At 40.5% G+C, this 25,000-nt stretch overlaps 2 protein-coding genes across 6 annotated transcripts in view; one reads left to right on the forward strand and one right to left on the reverse strand.

Moving 5' to 3' along the window:
- The window catches only part of LOC113810444 (innexin inx2), a 34,977-nt gene extending 21,470 nt beyond the window's left edge, over positions 1 to 13,507 (forward strand). The window contains exon 4 of the mRNA XM_070123040.1: positions 11,553 to 13,507. Within this exon, the coding sequence (XP_069979141.1) occupies positions 11,553 to 11,750 (198 nt within the window). The 3' untranslated portion in view covers positions 11,751 to 13,507. The remainder of the gene's footprint in view (positions 1 to 11,552) is intronic.
- A 58-nt stretch (positions 13,508 to 13,565) lies between these two features.
- The window catches only part of LOC113810466 (major facilitator superfamily domain-containing protein 9), a 16,992-nt gene continuing 5,557 nt past the window's right edge, over positions 13,566 to 25,000 (reverse strand). For all 5 annotated transcript variants that reach the window (XM_027362151.2, XM_070123038.1, XM_027362159.2 and 2 more), the window contains exons 5-9: positions 24,877 to 25,000; positions 24,198 to 24,272; positions 23,332 to 23,585; positions 21,061 to 21,294; positions 13,566 to 17,328 (exon numbers count right to left, since the gene is read on the reverse strand). The exon at positions 24,877 to 25,000 is cut by the window's right edge and continues 11 nt beyond it. In XM_027362151.2, coding sequence (XP_027217952.1) covers positions 17,143 to 17,328; positions 21,061 to 21,294; positions 23,332 to 23,585; positions 24,198 to 24,272; positions 24,877 to 25,000 — 873 coding nt within the window. In that variant the 3' untranslated portion in view covers positions 13,566 to 17,142. The remainder of the gene's footprint in view (positions 17,329 to 21,060; positions 21,295 to 23,331; positions 23,586 to 24,197; positions 24,273 to 24,876) is intronic.

Here is a 25,000-nt window from a genome sequence, read left to right on the forward strand (position 1 = left end):
GGAGAGAAGGAGGAGGGATGGGAAGGGGTGAGGCGACTAGGAAGAAGGGAACGGGTGGGGGAGAAGAGGAAGGAAAGGGTGAGGAGGAGGAGGAGGAGGAGGAGAAAGAGAGGGATCTTGAGTGAGTGAGGAGGCCTTGTGACGAAGTTTTTTAAGGAGAGAGCTGGGCGTAGGTAGGCAGGTTAGATCATGGCGGAAGGAGAGGAGGAAAAGGGTGTCTTGTGTGGTTTTATTTATATATAGAAAGGGCGGGGGAAGGCCTGGCTGTAGGATACACGGCAGGATATGCAATCCTACCTGGCAGCTCACCTCCCAAATTATGGTAATCGGTCTTGGATTATTTACTTGTTAATCTAATGCGGAATTATTATTTACGTAACCTTCCGAAATCGAGAAATTATGCTTCCGCGTTGTTAAGTGGTGTGGCCCACTAGACACTTGTGGGAATGATTTGTTTGTGTTTGTTGAAATATTTTTTCGAATATAAAACGTTACGCAAATAAATATGTATGTCCAGCTTTTGTGGTGGACTGCATTGTTCTGCCCATTCTCCGTTCTGTATTTTAGCGTCTCCAGCGTTGTGTCAGTTACTTTATAAATATATATATGATTTATTAATAATTAATATTATTATGATAATGGGTTTTCGTCTATCGTAACCTTCCAACTTCTCACATACGAATGAACAGTTATCTTTAAAATAGCAATAAAGGATAGCAACAATAAAACAACAATAAATAGATTAACGCAACAATAAATAGATTAGAAGATGAAAGATAAACCGCATGGAGATGAGAGGACGAGTCTAGAGCTGATCATGACCCCGCGCTTCGCCTAACCTGGACCGCTACGATGCTCTCTTGTTTGGCGGGATTGTCGTATGCGATCTGGTTTTGGGTGGCTATTCAGATGTCTCTTTATTGGCTTTATTTTGTGTTTTGTCTTGTTTTTTTTGTTTTATTTTTGTTATTTGTTATTTTTCAGCAGGGTAGGATAGGTGGGAAGGTTTGCTAAGACCGTGCCGGGGGGTGGGGGGTATATGAAAAATTAAGCAAATGAAGCATGTACGAAGTAGCTGCTTCTTTTTTTTAGGATGATTATTAACCTGTCAACGTAGATGGGGGTGGGGTGTCATCATGATTGTGACGAACATTTTTCTTCTTCATTTTCCCCGTTTCTTTGTTCCTCTTTCCTTGTTTTGTTCATTTTTTCCTCTTTCTTTGTTCTTCTTTCCTTGTTTTGTTCATTTTCTCCTCTTTCTTTGTTCCTCATTCCTTGTTTTGTTCACTTTTTCCTCTTTTGTTCCCCTTTTTCCCATTTTGTTCATGTTTTCCCTTTTCTTGGTTCATCTTTTCCCATTTCGTTCATTTTTCCTCTTTCCTTGTTCTCCTATCCCAGTTTTGTTCATTTTTTCCTTTGTTCTTTCCTCTTTTTCCTTGTTTCTTTTTTTTTCGCCTTCTTAATCATCGTTCCTTTTTGTGTTCCTTTCCCCCATTTTTATCTACGAGTTTATTCAACTCTCGTATATGTTTGTGCCCGCTCTCGCCCGCCTCTCGATGCCTTTGTTGACGTCGAGTTGCGTGCCTGAAAGTCGGCCAGACCAGATCGACGCCTCATCTGCTTGCCTTGTTTGGGTCGTTTGCTTGGCTTGTTTTGGCCAGTTGAGCGTCATGTGTGCGTTGTTTGTGTGTGTTCATGTCGTTTGATGTAACAGGGAGTTGTTTGTGTTTCAGGGAGGGCGGGGAGAGGGATATTTGTCCGTTGGAAGGAGGCAGTAGTTCTTTTTCCAAGCAGTTTTATGACCTCTCGAATGGAATGTTTGGTGTCCGGGTACCTTTTTTATTTGGGGAAGGGGAGGGGTGGGAGGGAGGGAGGGAGGGAGGGAGGGGTGTGAGGGCGGCTGGAGGACATTCCTAGGCCTATGCGTTGAAGCTTGGGTTGCCCGAGTGCTTTATTTGGTGTTTTGAGTTATTTTCTTCCAAGTTGTAGTTAACCTAGGCTGTCGTTAGGCTTAATTATGTTTTTTTAGATATTCTAAAAAGTGCTTGGAAAAAAAATCGCCACACACTTTATTTCTATTAATTTACATTAATATATTCAAATCTCGCAGTAATAGGCAATCTCTTTCGCCTTGGCCGTACCTCGTGACCAGCCGTCGGGAGGGTCGCGGACTGGGTGAATGTCAGCCCGACAAGGCGCACAAACGGGGCCTGGTTGATGCATTACTACTCGCCAGACCTTGCCTCCTTTGCGTCACCCGTTGGCGGGGATCCCCTTGGCACCAGCATTAGCGTTTGCGGGCGAAATATCACTTGTTTTTATCTCACTTGTTTTTCTCTCTATTTGTTAATTATTCTCTTTGATTTGTCATTTTCCTTTTAGGAGATATGTTTTGGACATTCTTTGTTCTTTCCCCGCTGTTCGTGTAAGTTCTGGAGAAGAGGCTCCGGTGCCTCTGCCGCATTCGAAGGACGGTTGACAGTTAGCCTGATAAATGGCGGCGGGCGGCGGGGCGGCGAGGGTGCCTGACCCGGTCGCGGTCGGGGTGAAGGCGAGGGAAAGTAAAATGCAGCTCCCTTTGTGCGAGAGTCGAGAGAGGTCGGCCAGACTCCCCAGCCGCGGCGGGAGGAAGAGGGGCCTCGCACATGCTGCTCTGGCTCTCGCTCGGCACAGTAACAACACAGTTCTCCGCACCGCATGACTCACGGCACTGCAGCCTCTGCGCCGGGGCTCTGCAGTTACCAAATCTGCAAGGGTAAGCGTGCTGCGAATTACAATTATCCATTGATTACGCTCCCAATTTGATTAAAAAGACAACAACCGCACGGCACGCGGGCGGGCGTGTGGCCAGACGCGAGAGACACCAAGCCCGTGACCACAACGGCGAGGAACCTGTTACACCAGTCGGCACAAAATTAGACGCGGCACGAGACGGGAAAGAAACAAATGTGCGGTTGCGTCATCCGCCGTACAAACGACATCGAGTGACATGCGCGGGTGAAGGAGTCCTCTGTCCCGGGCCTTTGGAGTCGCACTCGGGCCAAGGCAAATACTCCGGTAAAAGGCGATTGTCTCTCGGTCTTCGGATTACAGTTGCTCGCCTTCAGCGCCGCGGACAAACAAGCGAGGCAAAACACAAGCTCTACACCTGATCAAAGAAGGCGGCGTGAGGGGAGAGGCCGAGAGGGAGGGAGGGAGGGAGGGAGGAGGAGGGTTCCTAAAGCACGCCTTTGAAACCCGCGAGTTCAACGTGGTCACGCCAGCTAAACACATCCTCGTCTCCCATGGCTCGACCCATATCTACATTCTTAACCCTCTCTCAACCCCTTTATCCCTTTGTTCCTACCGGAATCCCCCTCCCCCACCCTCTCCCATTCCCACTCCACCCTCACTCTCGACCCCACCCCACCATACCTCCCTACCCCCTATCCCAACATACTTCCCAACCCCCTATCCCACAATACTTCCCTACCCCATACCCCCACCCACCTTCCCTACCCCATACCCCCACCCACCTTCCCTACCCCATACCCCACCCACCTTCCCTACCCCATACCCCCACCCACCTTCCCTACCCCATACCCCCGCCCACCTTCCCTACCCCATACCCCCCACCTCCATTCGTCCTCGAGGGCAGGGCACCCCAAGGCCAAGACGGCATTCGGGTAAGCTTGACTAGACGGACTTATCACCCTCAGGAGAAAGCCCACGGTATTATCCAAGGGAGGATCGACGTCTGGGAATGAGGTTGAGGATAAAAAGGGATTCCAAAAATGTAGATTTTAGGATAAGCCTTCGGACCTTTATACAGAAAATGGGATAGAATTTTCCGTCGTCGTGGGATAGGCTGGAATCCCAGAGAAAGGTTGGGTCTCGTAGCATCGCGGTCTTTGTTTTTTCCCCCGAAAGCGACACCCATTTTTTCGTCTGACTTTCTAGTAGGCATCGGAGCTAGTCGTGGTGGATGTGGTTAATGATAGCCGATTAGGGTGGTAGTGGCAGGGTATGCGGGCATCTGTTGGGCGGCGCCAACCACTGCTCCACTTAGAATTGGTCGTCTGATTGAGCTCGTTGTAGTAATGTCAAACCCGGCGCACATTTGGTTGTTTACGCGACACTCTCGGCTTGTCAGGCGGGGATTTTCCTTCTGTGTAAGTAGTTTGGTCCAAATCTCTCGCCCTAAGTGTGGGTTCGAAGTGCGAAGATCGGCCGTTCTAACCCATAGGGTGACAGAAGAGGATAAAGAGGAGAGACGGAGAAAGAGAGAAAAAAAGAATGAAAACGAGAGGATGGACGCTGTGTGATTGGTCGAGAGGCCTGTGACGTCACGATGGGGATTATGCGAGCGAGGGCTGTGAGTGGCTGCCTTGTTCCCTTGGCTGTCACATCTCTCGCGCACTACGAAGAAATAAAGAGATAAACACAGTATTCAATTACTTGTCTTTTTACGCTCTACTACCTTATTTAGCTCGAGCAACCGAAGGAGATGAATATACAAGCGCTTATGTCACAGAGACGAGAAGTCAGTCGTGATTTTATTTGTTTCTTAGAACATTTTTGGTCAGTCCGGGTTCATGGACACCCACGGACACGAGAGAATTTCTGTAGTTATAATCATGCGAGTAGATGTCGCTCCCGCTCTTCATCTAATTTCATTTTGTAAATTTTACCATCATATTTCTTTTCCTTTCATTACTTGTTGGTGAAACCTCGTAATATAGTGAGTTTAGAAGAAGCCAAAAGATTTAGTATGATTAAAGGATTCCATACCCTCAGTGAAATGTGTCCCAGTGTATGAGGAATTTGATATCCCTTTTAGTTGGCAAAAATGCAATGCTAGGAACTTAAACATAAAAAATACACACATGTAAGGAAAAAAAAATGTAACCCAACTCCATCCGGGGAAAATGCTAATCAGGCTACTCATTATTTTTATCTAATGGCTTTGTTCCATTTATCTGCTTAGCATACACGTTACTACATTTAGGTTTTTGTTCACCATCGATTGCAATCTGCGCCGGAGTCTTGCCATTGCACCTCTCCTTGCACCGCCTGCCTCTTGGACCCCGGCTGCTGCTGCGGTGTCCAACCTCGTCTTCATTCCCTCGGGTTTGAGGCCCTCTGCGTCTCCTGCGTCGCTTCCGCCCGTCGCCCAGCTTCCTCCTCCCCCCCCCCCATCCCTCGCCTGCTTTGTTGCGTAACCCGTCGGGGGAAACGCCCATGGAACTGGTGTCTCTTTTTCTTTTTTCTCTTTCGGCCCCTCTCTCCCCCCTTCCCCCTCTCTGCCTCTTTCGCCCCCTCTCCCCTCTCCCCTCTCCACTCTCCTGTCTCCTCTCTCCTCTCCTCTCTCCTCTCCTCTCTCCTCTCCTCTCTTCTCCTCTCCTCTCCTCTCTCTTCTCCCCTCTCACCCCCTCCCCTCTCACTCTTCCCTCTCACCCCCCTCTCCCTTTCCTCCCTTTCCCTCTCCCTCTCCCTCTCGCAGCGCCTTGTCACATCCCAGTGTCAGGTCGCGGCCGGGCTGGGAGAGCGGGAGGCAGGCAGCTGTAGACGAGGCGAGTGTCACGTTACCAGCCTGTACCACTGCCCCGCCCCTCCCTCGGACTTGGCACTCGTGGGGGGGGGGGGGTTGAGGCTGATCCTGAGGGAGAGGCTGTGAGAGGGAGTGGTCAGGCTTCTCTCTCTCTCTCTCTCTCTCTCTCTCTCTCTCTCTCTCTCTCTCTCTCTCTCTCTCTCTCTCTCTCTCTCTCTCTCTCTCTCTCTCTCTCTCTCTCTCTCTCTCTCTCTCTCTCTCTCTCTCTCTCCTCTCTCCCTCTCCCTCTCCCTCTCCCTCTCTCTCTCCCTCTCCCTCTCCCTCCCTTCCTTCCTTCCTTCCTTCCTTCCTTCCTCCCTCCCTCCCTCTCCCTCCCCACTCCCTCCCCACTTCCCCTCCCCACTCCCTCCCTCTCAAGTGTTGTCTTAAACTGATCATCCGCCATGCAGCATCTTCACTCTCATCTCCTTGGCACGTGATGGATGTGGGGGTGGGTCGTCTCCCTGTCTGTTCACACGCACACATCCTCAGACACACGCACATACAAATGCAGATAGACAGACGAGAGGTAGATTTAAAAGGTAGACTCGTGAATAGAGAGGTATATCGATGTAGATAGATCGATTCCCGTACACACACGCGCGCACGCACACACACACACACACACACACACACACACACACACACACACACACACACACACACACACACACACACACACACACACACACACGCACACGCACATGCACATGCACATGCACATGCACACATATTTGTGGCAGGATATCATGAACGAACTTTGTGGAAATGTATTTTTAAGTTGATTCCACAAGAAGCAAATGGATATTCGGAAAATGTGCTGACGTCATGTTACCTTTTAATTAAATTCGTCGGGCTGAAGATGAGCCGGAAGAGGGTACACGCCCATACATGCATGCACACACACACGCACACGCCCTAACAGACGCGCGCGCACACACGCACACGCCCTAACAGACGCGCGCGCACACACGCACACGCCCTAACAGACGTGCGCGCACACACACACGAGCGCATTAATTAAATAATTATTTTATTTATACCGACAGGAGACGGATTTCGAGTGACCGCCCACAAGTGTAATAATTAACTTTACTAACTATATTCATTAGTCACTGGAATGTCCTGTTTTTTCCTTCTTTCCTGTTTTTTTCCTGTTTTTTTTTTTACTCGAAATTGTTGAAAGAGGAAAAAAAAGTTGTTTTTCCTCGAAGTGAATTAAGGGCTGTTTATATTGTATCTACGATGAATGTAAGGCTTGATTAACAATAAGAGGAAATATTCTCTCTCTCTCTCTCTCTCCTCTCTCTCTCTCTCCTCTCTCTCTCTCTCCTCTCTCTCTCTCTCCTCTCTCTCTCTCTCCTCTCTCTCTCTCTCCTCTCTCTCTCTCTCCTCTCTCTCTCTCTCCTCTCTCTCTCTCTCCTCTCTCTCTCTCTCCTCTCTCTCTCTCTCCTCTCTCTCTCTCTCCTCTCTCTCTCTCTCCTCTCTCTCTCTCTCCTCTCTCTCTCTCTCTCTCTCTCTCTCTCTCTCTCTCTCTCTCTCTCTCTCTCTCTCTCTCTCTCTCTCTCTCTCTCTCTCTCTCTCTCTCTCTCTCTCTCTTTGTTCCTCTTTCCTCTCTCGTTCCTCTCTGCTCTCTTTTCCTTCCCTTTGACCTATCTCCCCCTCCTTTCCCTGTACATTTCTCCCCGTCGCTCCCTCACTCCCCAAGGGCCGCCACAACGCTTTCATAGTTTTCGCTGTTTGTTTTTGCGATTAGCAGCTGAGGCGAAGGCGATAATGGACGCCGCCGTGAATCAGGGCTTGGTCAGAAGCGTGGAGACCTACGGGGGGCTCGAAAACACACCGGCAATAGTCACCGGCGACCGAGAAGGCGTCTGGCGGGAGGGAAGTGCAGAGAGGAGAGGAAATGTGGGTGACGTCCGCCCAAGGCTACGTGACCCATACACGCGCCTGTGTGAAGACGGCGCGTTATGACCTATAAACACGTCGCAGTGTAACGCTGGGAGAGGCCTATGGGTGGGGGAGATCAGGGTAGAGGGAGGGAGGGAGGAACATGGGCGCCGCGATTAGTAGAACCGCCCTTTCGGCAGTGGCGATTTGTGGAAGCGCTCTTTGGGCAGTGGCTGGGTACTTGTTATCGGAGGGCGAGGGTAAACAAACTGCGAATCCGGGGATCCGGTACTACAAGAACGGTAGTGTCTGTGATGCTTATGAGGCTCCATTTTGTGAACGGAAGAGTACCAAGTTTGTCTGTTTTTTCTTACTTTTAGTGAAGGTCGACCGTGTAAGCTTTTTTTCTTCGTGGGACATCATTCATTCTGACAGCATCAAAACTTGCATTTTCATTTACTCCCTCGTTGCATGACATTGACTTGTAGATGAATGTTCAACGCGTGTCAAGCTAGACGCAGTAGACACCGATTTATGCCGTGCCGAATCCGAAATGAGTTCCTGCTAACTTGTTTTATTTTTTACTTGGAAAGAAGGACCGAAAAACATCCCTCCGAGCTTTAATCACTGATTTAGTTAAGGCATTACTCATCTTCAATTCAGGTAACTATTTAAAAGCTCTGCAGTTGTTGAGGGACCTTCGTCTAAGTGTAAATCTCAAAGGTCAGGGAAACCAAGGAGGGTGGAGTTGGCCAAGGTCACGGCGAAGCTCTAGGGTGACATTTATGACCACTTTGTCACGCCACGAACAAACTCGACGGGAAACGCGCTGCACTTTCATTCATATATATTGTATGATCTGAATGCAGAAAATCGTCTCCATTGTTTGGACTCAATGTTTATTCATCTTGTCATAATTTCCATTTGCTTTAGTGTATATGTATATTCTTTGTGTTTAACGTTCACTGTCTGTCACTGAGCTTCCGTTTGATTTGTATGCTATCTGAACTTCCAATTATCTGTATCGCCACTCGCCCCCCCTCTCTCTTTACCTCCCTCCCTTTACCCCCCTCCCTTTACCCCCTCCCCACCCCACCGTATGTCTACCGCGACCAGCGCCAAACTGACACCGGAAGTGACCATGGTTCCGGAGGCGTGTGTCCTGGCGTGGCAGGGAGGAGTTCGGGGAGTGGAGTTCACGTTTTACAAAACGTATCGGCTTCTCTCTTGACAAGGCAGTGTAATCCTGTATCCATTATACACAAGCTCAAGTACTGGGTATAAGGCAGTTACAGATGGCATTTTCTCTTTATAAAATGATGGAAACGGTGTTGTGGTTGTCTAGTGGAGGCAGTGTCGCCGTATGGCTCGTTCTTCAAACTGTTCGAGGCAGCCTAAGCCTACGTCCGCCGCCCATCCGCACTTCCGCTCAGTGCTGGCCCGCGCAGTCACTACTCACGCCTTTGTACTTTTATTTCGCCGCCCGCACTTTTACCTCCCTGTTTCCTTTCGCGCCTCTCCTCATCCACCCGAAATATCTATGAAGTTTTGTAGTTTAGCTTCAGCTCTTTACGACTGTCAACGCGGGAGAGATTCCTTAATTGTCACGTGAATTCGGTCGCCACGCTGGTACGGGCTGTTCTAGGGAGCGGTTCTTCCAAAACGTGAGGCCAGAGGGAGAGAGGGAGAGCGTACGGAAGGCCCCCGTTAGTGAGCTGACTAGAGTAACATGAAGAAATAAAAAACTTGTATCCTTAACGCTGGTACTGCATAAACCGTGGCTCTGATTCCACAACCCCAGTCTCAGGCGATGGTGAAAAACAATGTGATGTCTAAAAATAAATGAAAGTTTAACGAGTGACGCATCTTGAGAAATACGATAATGGGATGACCTACACTTCGCCACATGTTAGAAGTGTCGCATGTCTCAAACTCCTTGATCCGCGAATGTAAAAAAGTTTTACATAGTGTCGATTGGGTTACAGTTGTGTGTCACTTTATGGTGTACTCGATTTTCTTTGTACTGATTTCACTAATTTGCAATGAAATACTTTTTAGAATATACTCATATTCGTAACATCTGAACATGGAAAATGAGAAATTATTTTAAACTTGTGTATTTTACCAAGATATACTTCAGACTTCTGGTCTGGGTTATCGGTTCTTTCATTTTTGGTTGGAGTAAACAGGCTTAAATATTCTCAACTCTTATTCGTAACATCAGAACATGGTAAAATGAGGAATTATTTTTCAAAAAAATCTTGTGTATTTTACCAAAATATAGACTTCTTAGTTAACAGTGCTTTCATTTTGTTTGGAGTAAACAGGCTTTGTAAGTCGTAGTATCCGCCCCCTCCCTCTCTCTCCCTCTCCCTCTTTTCCTCCCTATTGTGTTCCAAGTGTGACCTGACTACGCAGCCTTGGTGGGTAAAGTGAGGTCACCATGGAGGATGTGTACCGTACTTTCACCTCCTGCTTATCGTGTGAAGTTCTTAATAACCCCGAGTTTTGCGTTTCTTATTGTTTTCCGTCCTTACGTTCGAGAAATTATTGTACTGTAGCGAAAACGATGTTAATGGTAATGATATGAAGTAATTGTGGAAAGCTAAGACTTGGACACGAGCAGTAAAAGTAAAAATGATGCGAAGGGATAAGTTGTAGGATGAAGGCGTGGTTGGTGAACGTCAGTGCTGGGCAGTGACCATGTGGTCTGCTTTATAAGCCTTCACTGATGGCAATGACCTCGTGTCTTCATTGCAATCACTGCAGCGGTGATCCATGACTGCGAGGCGGACCACAGGTGACTGGCACTTTCCCCTGCATGTGATTTACTTGCAAATTTCATTAACTGTTTGCGATTTTCCTTTGATTTGATTTCTCCGTAAATTTGCCACCAATAGCACTTTCGGATCAAGAATGCTGACATTTTTTTCTATTATCACACAGTTAACGGTTCACATATAGAATAGGAGGGTGACTTGTACAGGTACATCAGATAATTCCCCCGTGTTGTATGTCAGAAGAGCTGCCTCTGCCGGCCAACAAGTCCGATTTGTTTTCCGTTAGTGACCACGTGACGGCAATCCCACGGGTAGTATTACCAACTCTATCCCTCCCCCCTTCAGTGTTATCAAACACCCCAGCCTTCTGGTGTTTACAGTTTCCATTTACCCTGTTCTCTTCGTGTGATCTGCAAACTGGTCGCTGTAGACAGGTGGTCGAGTTTCATGATCCGTAACAGTAAGGTTGATTGCGCAGTCATTGCAAATACTTTTCCTTTTTGCTCTGACTGGTGTGATACCCTTGCGTTCGCTTTGAACGTAGAATAACCGCTTCTAGATCTGCCATTTAAACATTATTGAAATGTCCTTTACAGTAATACACGTCATAGGCAACGAAAGGCAGCGAGAAACCTAGTTAGTGTTGTGTGGTCACTAGCCGAACAGAGGCTTTTGAAGGGGGGGGGGCGTGTATGGGCGCGTGTCGTCTGGCGTGCGGTTATCCTTCCTATCATGTGGTTTCAGCGGGGAAGAAGACTGTGTTGCATGTAACTTGATACAACCTTTCGGGGACTTGTTGCTGCAATGCCGGGGCGCTTGTGTGAGGAAATAGGATCGACGCGGATTTCACTCGGGACTAAAATCCTCTGAATATTTCCACCTTAATGTTGAAAGGTTATTAACGTTTTTTGGTGACTTCCGAGGAAATTTTCCCGTTTAAGAAAGTGATGTCGCTAGTTAAGAATTCACGTGACAATGCAGATGAAAGTACTGTTGCAGGAGTACGAGTCTTGAAATAGGGGGGAAAAAGCACGGAAAGTAGGCGTCCATGACACGGCGTCCACTTAGCTTTCTCTCCGGGCACTGACTCTCCGCCTTCGGTTCTATTTTCCTTCTGATGACAAAAATATTGTTCGGTACCGTATCTTGTTAATGAAAATGTTTGACAAAAAAAAAACTTTTATTTTGACCTGCGAATGTTTAGCTTTACGTGCAGACATGGTATAATTGACTTTTCTAAACTGACATCGCTTTCATTGACAGATTGTGTTGAAGAATTTGTATCAATAAATGATTTTTTTTCTCTTTTACAGGTTCGCGGTCGCTGGGCAGGCCGACCAAACCTGGACTTGGTAGCAAAGAAGTGCAATTTAGGCGACTGGTTCTTGATATACCACCTCGGGCGCAACATGGAACCCATGGTGTATGGCGAGTTCTTGAAGGAGTTCGCCAAGGAGTTGGAAAATTCAGTCTCGACGCTGGAACGCAAGCCAATGCTAGTTGGTAGTTAATAGGAAGTTTGCGATTACCTTTTTTTGTTATTGGAGTTTGTGATTGAAAACTCGAGCCATTCAGTGTCAATTTAAGTGTATTAGGTTATGTCGTAAGTTTTAAGAAGATTAGAAAAAAGGAAATCTATCTTTTGTTTTTTTAGTTCTTTTACAGATGAAATTAATGATAGTGAAATTATTTTTAAATGGATGAAAATTTACCGAGACATGACTCAGATTTGTGTATGAGCATGTGAAGTTGCAAGTTTGATATAAAAATAGTTAATGAAAGAAGCATTAGGTGTTATATTTTTTTACAAGGAAGAATTGTAGGTGTTAATGATGAAGACAATCAGTCCAATACTGTTACCTGGAGTGAGTGAACCTTTGACAGGGGCTGGCTCACCTGCACGTGATCTAGCTATTACACTATGTACATAACCATGTGCCATGCAGTCGTGTGAAATTTAATTGAGAATTATTTTGTGAATGGAGTTGCATTGATGGTAATGCTTGGTACAGTTTTGAAAAGGATGATTGTTCTCCATGTAGAACTAGGACTCAAAATTTGTCATAAGGATCAACTTCATATAGTAGATAAGTTGTCAAATGATTGTATTCCTACTTTGACAAGCCATTTTATTATGGCTTTGATGAGCATATTGTTATTGTATATTTTTGTAGTGCATTCTGATTAATTTATCTTTTAAAGATAGTTGCCTCCTTTAGGCAGTAGAGATATACTACAGGAGCATGAGTCATTTACTTGGATCTCTGTTAATCATGATAAGTACATTGATCAACTTTAAGAATCAATAGAGAATTTAACAAATACTGCCGGAGAAGTAACTTGAATGATATAGTAGGGAATAAGCTTGATTGTAGATTCTTAGAAGCATGTGCTGCTGCTCTCTAGCTGATATTGTCCTGAGATGCAACTAAGGCATGGATGTGCCATGGCGTGACTGGAGGATGTGATTAATTCTATACAAATTCACTATGTGATAAACAGTAGGATGGTATTTTATAATGTAATTACTGTTATTCTCTTTATTTTCTCAACAAGAGCACTATGAAAGACACGTTTAGAGATTTTCGTTTTAGGCCTAGAAGCAAGATGGTTTGTCATGCTCTTTAATAGCTGACATTGCAGTTAAATGAAGTGCCTTAAAAAGAAATTGCTCAATGTGTGATGGCAGATTTAAAGGATAGATGCACATATTTGTTGTGCTTTAATTCTCTGAAATCTGCAATGGATGATATGTAATTTCTGTAATTGTAAGGATCTAAAGATTTTTTTCCCCAAGTTCAGTTATTTAGAACCTATCATTTTTTTTAGTTTGCTTAATACAATTAAAGCATCAATGGTGACTTTGTATCAGTTTTGATTTAATAAGTTGCAACATTTTTTGTGGTTCCTATAATAATGTATGTATTTTTACTAGTGTAACAAGATCATTTTATACATGTCTCTATGATGAAAAATACTACCATTAAAAGCAGTTTAGCAGGGAGACAGTTACATTAAAAAGGTGAGAAAAATGCCTTCGACAAGTAACAAAAGAAATTTGATTTTGTTTTTGAACCACTTCCAGTAAGAGTGAATATTTAGTAGAAAAGAAAGGTAAAAGTATAGATTATTTGCCCTTACATATTGCAGATGTTTTACAGAACTACATTGGTGAATATTAAGGAAAGCAGTTGGCCAAAATGATGACATAAGACTGCAGTCTTGCAAAATTTTGTAATACTGGGGTGAATAAAGAAATTCAGCACAAGTAGTATTCTTTATATCAACCTTTTTATTGAGCAAGTGTTGAACTAAAAGAACACAAGTAATAAAATGTTTTATTTTTCTCTATATAAATCTGTCATATTACATAAAAATATGGATTAACCATTGTGATCATCCTCATGGTACTTTTCAGCATTCTTTGATTGTTAGAATGAATGCATATTCATTATTTCACATTGCAGAAAATCATCATAATAAAAAAAATGAATGAGTATGCATTACTTACATGTAAAAAAAAAAAATAATAATTAACCTACAAGTCTCCCTTCACTTTATTTATCACATGTAAGTGTAAACTACAAAGCAGTAGAAGTCAATAACATACTTTTTCTTTGCCTCTGTGATAGTAACATATCCTAGTACATTTTCATGTTGGCAGTCTTGGCTGATTATTTATCAAAAGCTAATTGTGACAGGGTGTTTAGCTTTGTAATTCCCAATCATGAACCTTTATATTAATTTAAAAGCACCAGATGAATCATTACAATAACCTAAAAAAAAGAAGTTACTGCTAGCACTATTGTAAAATCATAACTTATACAGAAAAAGTAATAAATACGTTCTAATACACATGCGAAACAATCCCAGGTGAGCAATTTTTCTGTGCTGTAAATTCAGATTCTCATGATTTTTCTTGCATTGTGGCAAATTTATTGGTTACATCTTATTTTCAAAAGTACATATGAAGAACAGATACAAATAATCTTATATTTACAATGCAGAATATATTGTATAATTTCCTTATTTATATAATCATTAAAGACATTCATTCCAGTCTACAAGTAAATTATCTGAAATGTGATAATTACTTCCTATCAATTGTTTATACCTTAAAAGGAATAAGGAAAGGAACAGTGACCTTGATTCTTTGGTAAGATACCTTATTTGTCCCACAGAAAACACTTATTTTCAGCTCTGATGTTAAATGGAATAGATAACTAACAGAGGAGTAAACTTTGTCATGGTGCTGATCACATTTTCATTATTTGTTTGCCACATCTTACAAAGTAAAAAAAAAAAAAAAAAAAAATACAATGGTTTGACATTTGTTGTTCCTCCTTTGGTTTTTACTCTTCTGAACTTTTAAGATCCCTGCATTGATAATGTACTATCCTGCCCTCCACAGTAGGCTGTGATTATCCAATTCTCTTGTGCTTAAAACCAAGTAACTTTGGTAATTTGCAATGCCCTCACAACCCTTTGTCACCTGAAGCTTCTTGTAATACTAATCATCCATAAAAAAGTACCAGCAAAGCTCTTACTATTCAAATGATAAAAGGTGGATTTAAATAAATTTACTTTATATATTTTAAGACAAGAATGTCTTACTAATACTGTGAGTAGTCAATTTTAATACCTTAAGCAGCATTCAGAACTCTTCATTAAAACAAAAAACATGCCCTTTGTTGTTGTGGGTGAGGGTGGCTGTTTGGAGAAGGGAATTGGGGCTCACCCCTGCCTTGAACCTAAGCTCTCGTCTCAAATAATTTTGCATGTCTTTTCTTCTCCACCTTTCTTTTTCATTCTCTTCATCCCCTTCTGTCCATATCCTAAAGTGTGAGAGCCACTGAAAGGATGAAAAGCTGGCTTTGTGTTGGTCTTGAATTGGCCAAAGTCATATTCCGTTTGCTATTTCCTTTTTTTTTTTACCCTTTTCACTACCATACTAACTTACAGCACTCTACAACCTTTGACATACATCTAACATTTGTGCTGATTGTTATCTCGTTTATAACCTTTTTCCCACCATACTTAGTCATAATGCTGTATGAACTTTTCTTACCAGGGGGGCTTTGCCCCCAAGCCTACCCCTATTGCTATATTTTGTATAAGCCACCAAAGATGATATAGCAGAAAATTTTCAATAAATATATAATCAAAAAAGTTGGACAAGATGTTTTTACAGTTTAAAACTTTCCATCTCCACACATCTTTGTAGCTGGGTGAGCAGGACAAGATGAAATCACAATAGCATTTATATAGAAACAATTATAGTTGCTGGCAATCACAAGATATTAGTGAGTAATTTTACAGACCTTTACTGTAATTAAAGATTATTTTTGTTTTGTCAGTTGTAGATAAGTTAACTGTGCATCATAGTAGTTACAAAGCATATCTAGTAAAACAAGATGCAAGTATAATAAGAGTAAATGTTTACTTTAAAGCTGGCTACATTGTGGGTAAAGAAGGCCTCAGGTGGGTTTTGACATGGCCTCATTGTCCTGCCGGCTCTGGCTGCGCAAGAAAAGCAGTTCTGAACACAGCATTAATACCCAAGTGCAGAAAAAAAAGTCATGTGGTATGACTGACTGACAATATTTAATACAAATAGAAAATGACACTTGAACAATAGTAACATCTCTTCTGACTTGCATGGTGACTACATATATTTCTATTATGTTTTCACCATCCCTCCTTTAAAAAGGGGGTTTGCAGGAAAAAAAGATTGGTGACCTTTTTCTCTAAATCTGATCCAATTGAAGAGAAATTGCAACCCAAAAGTTCATAAGACTCATTTTTACAGATTTTGACACACTTTTTTGCCATTCTAGATCTGACACAAGAGTAAACATGCTAGACTATGTTTGCTTGTTATTGGTAAACTGAAAATTTCATTAATCAATTTATTATTTTTTTCAATTGATGAAAAACTATGGGACTATCTCTGTATTACAAAAAGCTTGCTCAATGACTAGAAAATAGTAGTTACACACGTAAGTTATTTAACAGAATCTACTAAAGAAAGTCATCTTTTACTTCAATTTCCCATTTTTCAGTATAAATACATATGCATATCATATACAAATGCAGTCTACACTTGGTGTAACCATTTAATTATTTAATGCCCAAAAATTATCAAATGAAATATATGTGTAAAACTGTGCATTCAGCCTCAAAGCAATATGCCACAGGCAGTAAAACTTGACATTAGAATTTAAGTATGCCAGATAAATTGATCTATTGTTTAAATACAACAATATTTAAAACTTCTAAAACTAAGAGTAATAAAACATTTACCTGAGTTAATACAATGATGTGTGTCTTCCACTGAATGGAACACAATTCTTGTTCTGTAATGTTCCTGGACTGTAAAAGTTGAGTAACCTTAAGGCTTGGCATAGAAATGAGGTGTACAGGCAACAGCTCTCATCTAAGCGAGCCTTCTCAGCTGCCGATTATGGAACTTTGATTAGATAAACATATTCATTCAATAGACAGACCAGACCCATACTTAAGTGATTTTTCACCCACCTTGGAATTTTATAATGTATAACCAGTCTGAAAAAAATGCATATAATTTTGTAAATAATAATATTGAAAAGAAAAAACACTTCTAAATTTACACAATCAGTAAAAAGTAGGTAAGGAATTATAAACTTTAAAAATTTTAATATAATTTTTGTCAACAAACCCATAACTATTTGAGCATCTCTTCATTTTGCTGTTCCATACCATCCACAAGTTTAACCCATAAATATTAATAATAATATCTGGATTGTGTCCTGTACTAATGTACAAAGGATAATGGCTTCCCATCCACATACAAATACATTTCCCACACACAACGTTAAAATATTATAATAAAAAAAATAACAACTGCTTCCAATACACAGCCAGCTACTCCACTTTGGACTTCTGCCGATATGAAATGATTCCTGCAAGTGCTGCCCCGACTCCAGCAGAAAGAGTGCCTGTCATTCCTGGACCATATATGCTTATCTCTTGAGTAAGACCTGCTATCAAGGGGGTGATCATACGTGCTACTGAAGCTATGCTCTGTCCAAAACCAGTCACTGATCCCACCTGACAAAAAGTAAGAAAAAAAGACAATTAAAAACACGTAAATCTTAGGAACAACAAAGAGGATGACAGGTGATTTTTTCACATATCATCTTTTTTTTTTTTTTTTTTTTTACTATGTAAATCAAATAGTGCCTCACTTTACAAATTAATAATGAACATTACTAGATGAAAACAAGTGATTACAGAACATATAAAATACACTATCATTTAAAAATGTTACTGTAAGAAAATGCATTTAATGTACATGGTGCTGTATCTCAAAGATGCTACCTTCTAAAATGCAGAAATATATTTTTCAATATTTTCAAGCTTACTGAGATGGTCATCAAAAAGTATCAGATAATATGTTTTTCTGGAGAAGAATCAAAATTGCATATCCCTTCATTGTCACAACTTTTTTTAAACTATGTTTCACAGTAATATAACATTTATCAAAATGTCTATTGTGAACTAATTTCAGTTTATACGAACACCATTAACCACATGCCGCCAGGGATGGCATGTGCATATTATGCCATGCCCACTGCATGTTTTTATTTAGTAATTGTTTTTACATATAGATGGCTCCTCAAGTACTGAGTCACTAATGAGCCAATTACAAAAACTACCTGTCTCACCTGTTTACCATTTTCATTGATTTTTTATATTTTCTGGTATCTAATATTGCTGTTAGTAATATAAATAACACTAATAGCAATTATTATGTTTATGATAAAAATAACAGTATCAATATTGATTGCATTAATAAAAAAAACATTTTTCCCTCAAAATCAAGGAAAGGTGAAATCATATGAGGTCGCAAGGTCTACAAACTGACTCCTTTGTGGCTAAGCACTGGCAGGGCCATCTATGTGTAGAGACATTTCACAAAACAATAGTACAATGAACACAACATATTCCCAGGGTCATTAGGTTAATAGTTAAATTGGTTTAAGCACAGAACTACTAATAAGGCAGGCTCATTTTCTATTTAAAAAGTCTGAGTACAATGCCATAGAAGTTCATTTGCCATTGGAATATATCATCACAATAAGCATACTTAACTAATGATTTATGGGGAGACACATAAAAAATGAAAAAGGTAAACAACCTAGAAGTCTGATTTTCTGGATGTATTGACAATAAAAGTATCTTTATAGCATAAATAACAGAATGCTGTACCTCAAGATGTCAAGCTAGTTAGGCTTTAAATATTCATAACAGCCTCATTATTTGTCCAGCAGAAGTGTTCATGCATGTAAATTGTATTTAAATCAACATATAATCCTAGTTTTGCTAAATAAATCAAAGGCTGTATCTCCCCTGCCTCCTGGTACATTTTCATCACGCAGACTAATGTGAAATTTCTTACTCCTTTTCCTATCCTATATATATATTTTTAGAAACTAAAACACATAAATACTTCTTCCTTCTACATGAATCAAATACAGCAAGTCAAAAGTAATTATACTATACGCTAGATTTTTTTGTGAATATTTATTGAGAAATGTTCAGAAATTTCATATATTGAGATAGGCTATGCAAGGTTCTAAAAGGAATATCAACTCTATTTTTTTCTTTGTTTAGATCATATCCATACATATTCCTCATACAAAAAAACATTTACAACGGTCATGATGTGCTGATGTCATGTTATGAATACCACTTTTTTAAAAACTCTTTGCACCTTTGATGGGGATTCCTAGTGTGTTACTGTACTAGAAATTTATTTTAACCAGTTGGTGATTCTCCATTCTTTTATGACATTCCTCACCAATCAGAACAAGAAAGGCAGTGAAAGTTCTATGCTTAGTAGTGCAGCAGCAAGAAGCCAGCACATGATTTTGATTACAATAGTTAATGGTTGAAATAAATAAATGTGCTAGGCATCTAAGGTCATATAGTACTATGGTAAAGTATTGTGGCGAAAGGGTAAAGATGAGTTAATGATTAAGATTAAGAGTGTTACATATCAAAGGTTATGGAGGGTTATAGGAGAGTATAAAAGGGAAAGGGGTACAGAGGGGGTGCAAATGAAGTAAATTGGTGATTAGCACAGGAAAGGGTTAAAGGCATAGGGCAATTGGATGAAATGGGGTGTATCTGTAGCTGGGAAAGCTATAGGAACATTGTTTTTGTAAAACTTGCAAAACAGCTATTATGAAATAATAAACACGTAATACGGGTACAGATGGCTGTTGATGAAGTAGCAGAAGAATCCGGGTGATGAGATAAGGGAACTGGGGAAGGCGGTCAAGTATCAGAGTGTCAGAAGGGAGGGCTCCAGAGAAGAACACTTTGGAGAAAGAAGGGATTCACGGGACACCTGTTTTGGAATAGCTAAAGAGTGAGAAACCTCATTGCTGTCCTTCCTGTCTGGCCTTACATAGAGTGAAACCTAGTTTGAATCTGAGAAATGCTAAATCACACTCAAGCTTATAGGCAGTTCAACTTCTATAAAATACAATATGAGAGAAACCACAACTGGCACAAGTACTTAGCAATTTGAATGGTCATGACCAGGTTGGGCACATAGAGTGCAGCGGGCTGTGGAGTGACAGTATTTGGCTGAATGTCCAAAACGCCAACATTTTTGACACTAATAAGGAAGGGGTCTATATGGTCGGACATGGGGGAGGTCATGTCTAAGGGAGCTAATCTTAGCAATATTGGTGTAAGACTTATATTGTCCTCCAGGAGGCATTGTGTAGCAGTGTACTGCTACTGGATCATAGTCATTAAGGCAGGCAAGTAGATAATTTTCAAAGTCTGACCAGTTTTTGTTGCAAATAAGACAATCAGTTGGGAAGACAAAGAGGAGTGAGGTTCGGCAGGAATAAGTTTGCCAGTGAGGTCAGTCAGGGTAGATACTGCACAAGCTTAGGACTCAGATGTAACTGTCACAAGGCATGAACGATCAGAACGAATGCGAAAGGAAACTTTGCCTACTTGATTTTGGAGACACTGTTGGAAGGGAAGAGAATTGTCAAACTAAAAGGCTGTAGGGGGAATCACAAAGAATCAATCCCACTTGGCTGGGCCAAAGAGAATGCTCAAAAGGTTTGCAGAGGTAGAGGCAGTAGAAGGACAAGTGTGGGAGGAAGACAGGGTGGTGTGGGATGAGGATCATAAGGGTGAATAGTAGTAATGAAGGGGGGAGGGGGTAGACAATGAAGAAGTCTTTGCAGTAGGAGATGGAGTGGAGAATGTTGGGAGAGAGGAAGGGGTGCTTTTTTACGGTTGAGTAATACCTGGGTGGGTGGTTTGAAATGGAGAGTTGTCAGTAGACATCATGGAGGGGTTATTAGTATCAATGGTCAGAGCCGTGTTCAAAGGAGAGGTGGGGGTCAGAAAACCAATTAAATCAAATTTAGATAGGCTAGTTGATGAAAGATAGTAAGGATAAAACATCACTATCGGCCATGGTGAGCCTGAAATAAGTGGGGAAAAGAAATGATCTACCCCTCAGGATCATCAACATATTGGGTAAGGGCCATTCATGACTAATGCAAAGCCAGTTTTTTATCCTTTCAGTACAGCTCTAACACCTTAGGAAGTGGACAGAAGAGGGAATGAAAAAGAGAAGGAAAAGGAAAGGAGAAGAAAAGACTGAGCAAAATAAGTTGAGGCAAAGGCTGAAGTCTCCGTCTACATCTGTTAAAATGTTTGTTAATTACAATTCAATTCTATTTCAATCAGAAGAAGCATAAGCTCCTTAGTTTATTGAAACTACAAATGGCAAAAGTCACGTACCTTGTCAGGCTCACATCGCCCTATGGTGATGGCTGAGCTGCTGACTCTTATCACAGCAGAGCTAACACACAGAGGTATGAGGCACGCTAGCAGTAATGTTAAAGATGGTGCTAAAGTCAACCCCAGCAGGGCTAGCGTAAGAAGAACCGAGCTGTGGAAAAGTTCCCGCTGAGAGTCCTGGTAGATTTTGGACACCTTGCCTGTAAAGAATCCAGCTACAGCACTGATGATACCCTGTAAAAGAAAATAAATAAATAAAAATAAAAAAGTTATCATTGGTTCTATGACTGTGTACAAAACCTCATCAAGACCTGGCATGAATATCAACAATATGATCACAGCTGTATTCCTTGGTCTTTTTGTCACTTTAGCATAAATAAAAATATTTATGATAATTATATGCAGATATGTATCAATTTCTTAATGAAATCCTGCTTTCCTTACTACTACTGTACACTAAAATACAGTATTGCTTTTGTATTTAAAGCTACTTAAATATAAAAGTTCTTATTATCTAAAAACCTGATGCTTCAACAATTATTCAAAAAATTTAACTCTGCAACAGTGGATCTGAACTGTTCAAGTATATAAAAAATATGTCTATACTCCTGAATATCTGTCAATCTTTGTCATCTCAGTTGTTATTCTAACCACAGTCAGATTTGTTTATATCTACTCTTTTCTCTTCTTAACTCCAACGATCCAAAGGGCATGACATTATGGAAAAAATGGCTTGAGGGGCAGGTGATGTGAACATACCATCACTTACAAAATTTTGACTAAGGGCACATGCTGTGATGAGAATTTCGGCTGGAGGCCAGAATGACCAAAATTATTTACTCTTGGATGGTGATTTAACTCAGTGGTCATTTAGGAAGGGGCTCTTGCATTATTCCTATCAGTAAAGGAGTGTGAAATGAGCCATGACTGTTAGAGCTTTGGCTTCAGAGAGGGCATTATTTCCATGCATATGGATATTATATCTGCTTGCCATAATTGGCAGTGTAGGTTGTATTACAGAAAATTGATTATTATGAAAAAAAAAAAAAAAAATACATAGATAACAAAATGCTACTTAAAGTTAGTAGCATTCAACTCAGTTATGGACTACTTAGGGAGATGATATGGAGTTTAGGTAAGGAAAACAATCTCTTACCATCTGGATATAGCATATCAAATTAACAAATGTTGACATTGAAAAATGAAAAAAAAGCAAAAACACTTATTCAAAAAAGAAATAACATTGCAAAGGGTTGGCAGGGAGTCTTGACACCACCCATGAGTGTTCATGTGTATCCAGACAAAAAGCCACACACCCATGAGAGTGGCCACTCAAGTAAGTCTAATGCTTATATTATGAGCCATATGTGGTCAGCAAAACATCCCAGATAAGGGATTAATTAACACTTTTATAATGTTTATCCTATAGCTCCCACCAGCAACTTTACACAAGTATATCACACTGAGAAACATATGTACCAAGGTCTTCTTCAATATAGTACTAAATCTCATAAATCAATACCATTATAAAAGCATACAAATCTGTGTGTAAACAAGGGATAACCGGATCATTCCAAAATAAATAAGCCAAAATGGTTGACAGTATATTGCTCAAGTTTTATATTTTATGCAGTATAAATCTACAGGAACCTAGGTCTCTAAAATAGCTTCCTAGACATGACAGCCTACTAAAAATAAAATGCTTGATTGATAATACTACTTGGGTTTCTGCAAAGCTACAGGTCTTCTAATAGTTCACTATATCAATTCCACACTAACAAGCTAAATATAACCACATAGGTCCCATTCAAACGAAGTTTCAATAAATCTATATTATAAGAAATTCTGCCACAAAATTAGTTGGTAATGATTAAAAAAGACTGATATTACTGATATTCTATGAGAGCTGGATAAGTCAAGGTTATTGAAAGCGCATTAAATATTACAGGACCCATCCACAAGGAGTTAACTCATAAAAATGTGGTTTTCAAATTAACAACCTTTAGATGTAAGGCTATTAGATACCATAAACAAAAGAATATTTATTCAAAAGGTATGTAAAATAACTATCAAGATGGAAAATATCAAACTAATGTATCAACTTATTAATATATAGCATTAGTTAAAGAAAGAGTCTTTCACTTTGTATTCAGTCATGTATATCAACATCACTGCAGCCCGTGTAACGTTTACATTTAAATATTCTCAAAAAAACATAAACCTTTATAAAAGACTCATCCAAACACATTTCACTCATCTCTTTAGTCTCACCTGGAAAGATATAAGGTAGCCTATAACCTTCGGACTAGCACCAAAATTCTGATCAATCAAAAGGGAAAAGTTTGATCTGTACACCAAGGATGAGAAGCTGAGGAAAAACCGCACGAGGAAAATATCTCCAAACACTTTCCAGTCGATGTCTTTCATAAATGAGAATGCTTGGAGGACTGTTTCACCTTCTGATATACTCTTAGATGACCGTGAGTGAGCTGACTCAATATTCGGGACAAACAACCAACACAATGCTGAAACATAAAAGAAAAAGCAATGTATAAATGAATATGAAAATATAAGTGAAGAAATTTGTCTACAGATCAATCATCAAATGAGCTCATCATTTTGAGATATGGTGACATGCCAAGTAATACAAGGACTTCATATTTGTATAATTACTAATGTGACCAGGTACCGGCAAACTACATCTCTCTATTTTCTCATTTTATTTTTTTTAATTATGTATGTCAAAAGGACTTCCTCTCTACTGTCAAGAATGCAAAATGAAAAGGCTTATGGCTTAATCCACATGACTGAATGACTTGATAATGTATGTCTCAGTCAACAGTATAGATCACTATTGTGCAAAATTATTCCATTGAAAGATAAGCCGGCAATAATCAATGACAATTATTTTGCAGACTTGAATCTTATTGAAATAGAACTGAAAATCTTGAATACAGGAAACTAATCTAAATCATTTTGGTATTTTAATACTTTATGATGGCATACTCCCTGATCCTCTAGGTTAACTTCATATCTACTATATAAGAATCAATATATACATACAATTTATATATGAATGATTATGAAAAATCTGTCTCTACCTTTCCAAAACCTAATAGTTATGAAATTCTACTCACCAAAGTCCAGGATAAAGAACAATGCACCAATATTGCAGACTAAGGTAAATCCATTCTCAAGCTCTGAGAGGTGACCTGGAGGTAATATAAAAATTCAATCATTATCACAGCCATCAAGTGATCTCTTATACCAATGGTATTTGTCAGTGTTACTGCAAAAATGATATCCCATTCCTAACATTTTTATTTCTATACATGAGAAAATAATATAACAAAGTATATACCTTAAAATGAAATATGAAGCTAACCAGCTTCTTACTTAATTTTGTACATTTTACATGCAAGCACGCACGCACGCACACACAAAATATTCGCAAGTACAGCTACATAGAAAACTGTCATAAGGAGGGGTGTTAAAACATTCAATAATGAACAGGCCCCATGTTACAGAAGGTTGTTATTTTAAGTTTCAAATCTGTCTTGTTCTAATTCAGGTCTTGAATAGTCGTTCTGAAATTCATATTTTATTCCCATAAGGGATGGAATATGTCTTGCAATATTCAGATAAGCCACACATACCCTGAAGTAGTTGGAAACTCAAGGATACCAACAATTTCATAACATCAACAACTGTATTTCAAAAAGCACCGTTTCTTGTATTAAAAGGTTTAGCATGATTTTCTAATGATACTATTCTGCGTAGCTGTACATGCAGGCCTCAAACTTGGCCATCCTTTACCTCCAAGCATGGGCCCAACAATGAACCCCATGCTAGATGCAGCATTAAAAATACCGAAAACTCTTGATCTGTCCTCTGGTGGTGTCACATCAGCCAGCAGAGCTCTGCACACTGTTTGGCTGTG

This window comes from Penaeus vannamei, chromosome 6, assembly GCF_042767895.1.
Source record: "Penaeus vannamei isolate JL-2024 chromosome 6, ASM4276789v1, whole genome shotgun sequence".
In the NCBI taxonomy this organism is placed as follows: Eukaryota; Metazoa; Arthropoda; class Malacostraca; order Decapoda; family Penaeidae; genus Penaeus; species Penaeus vannamei.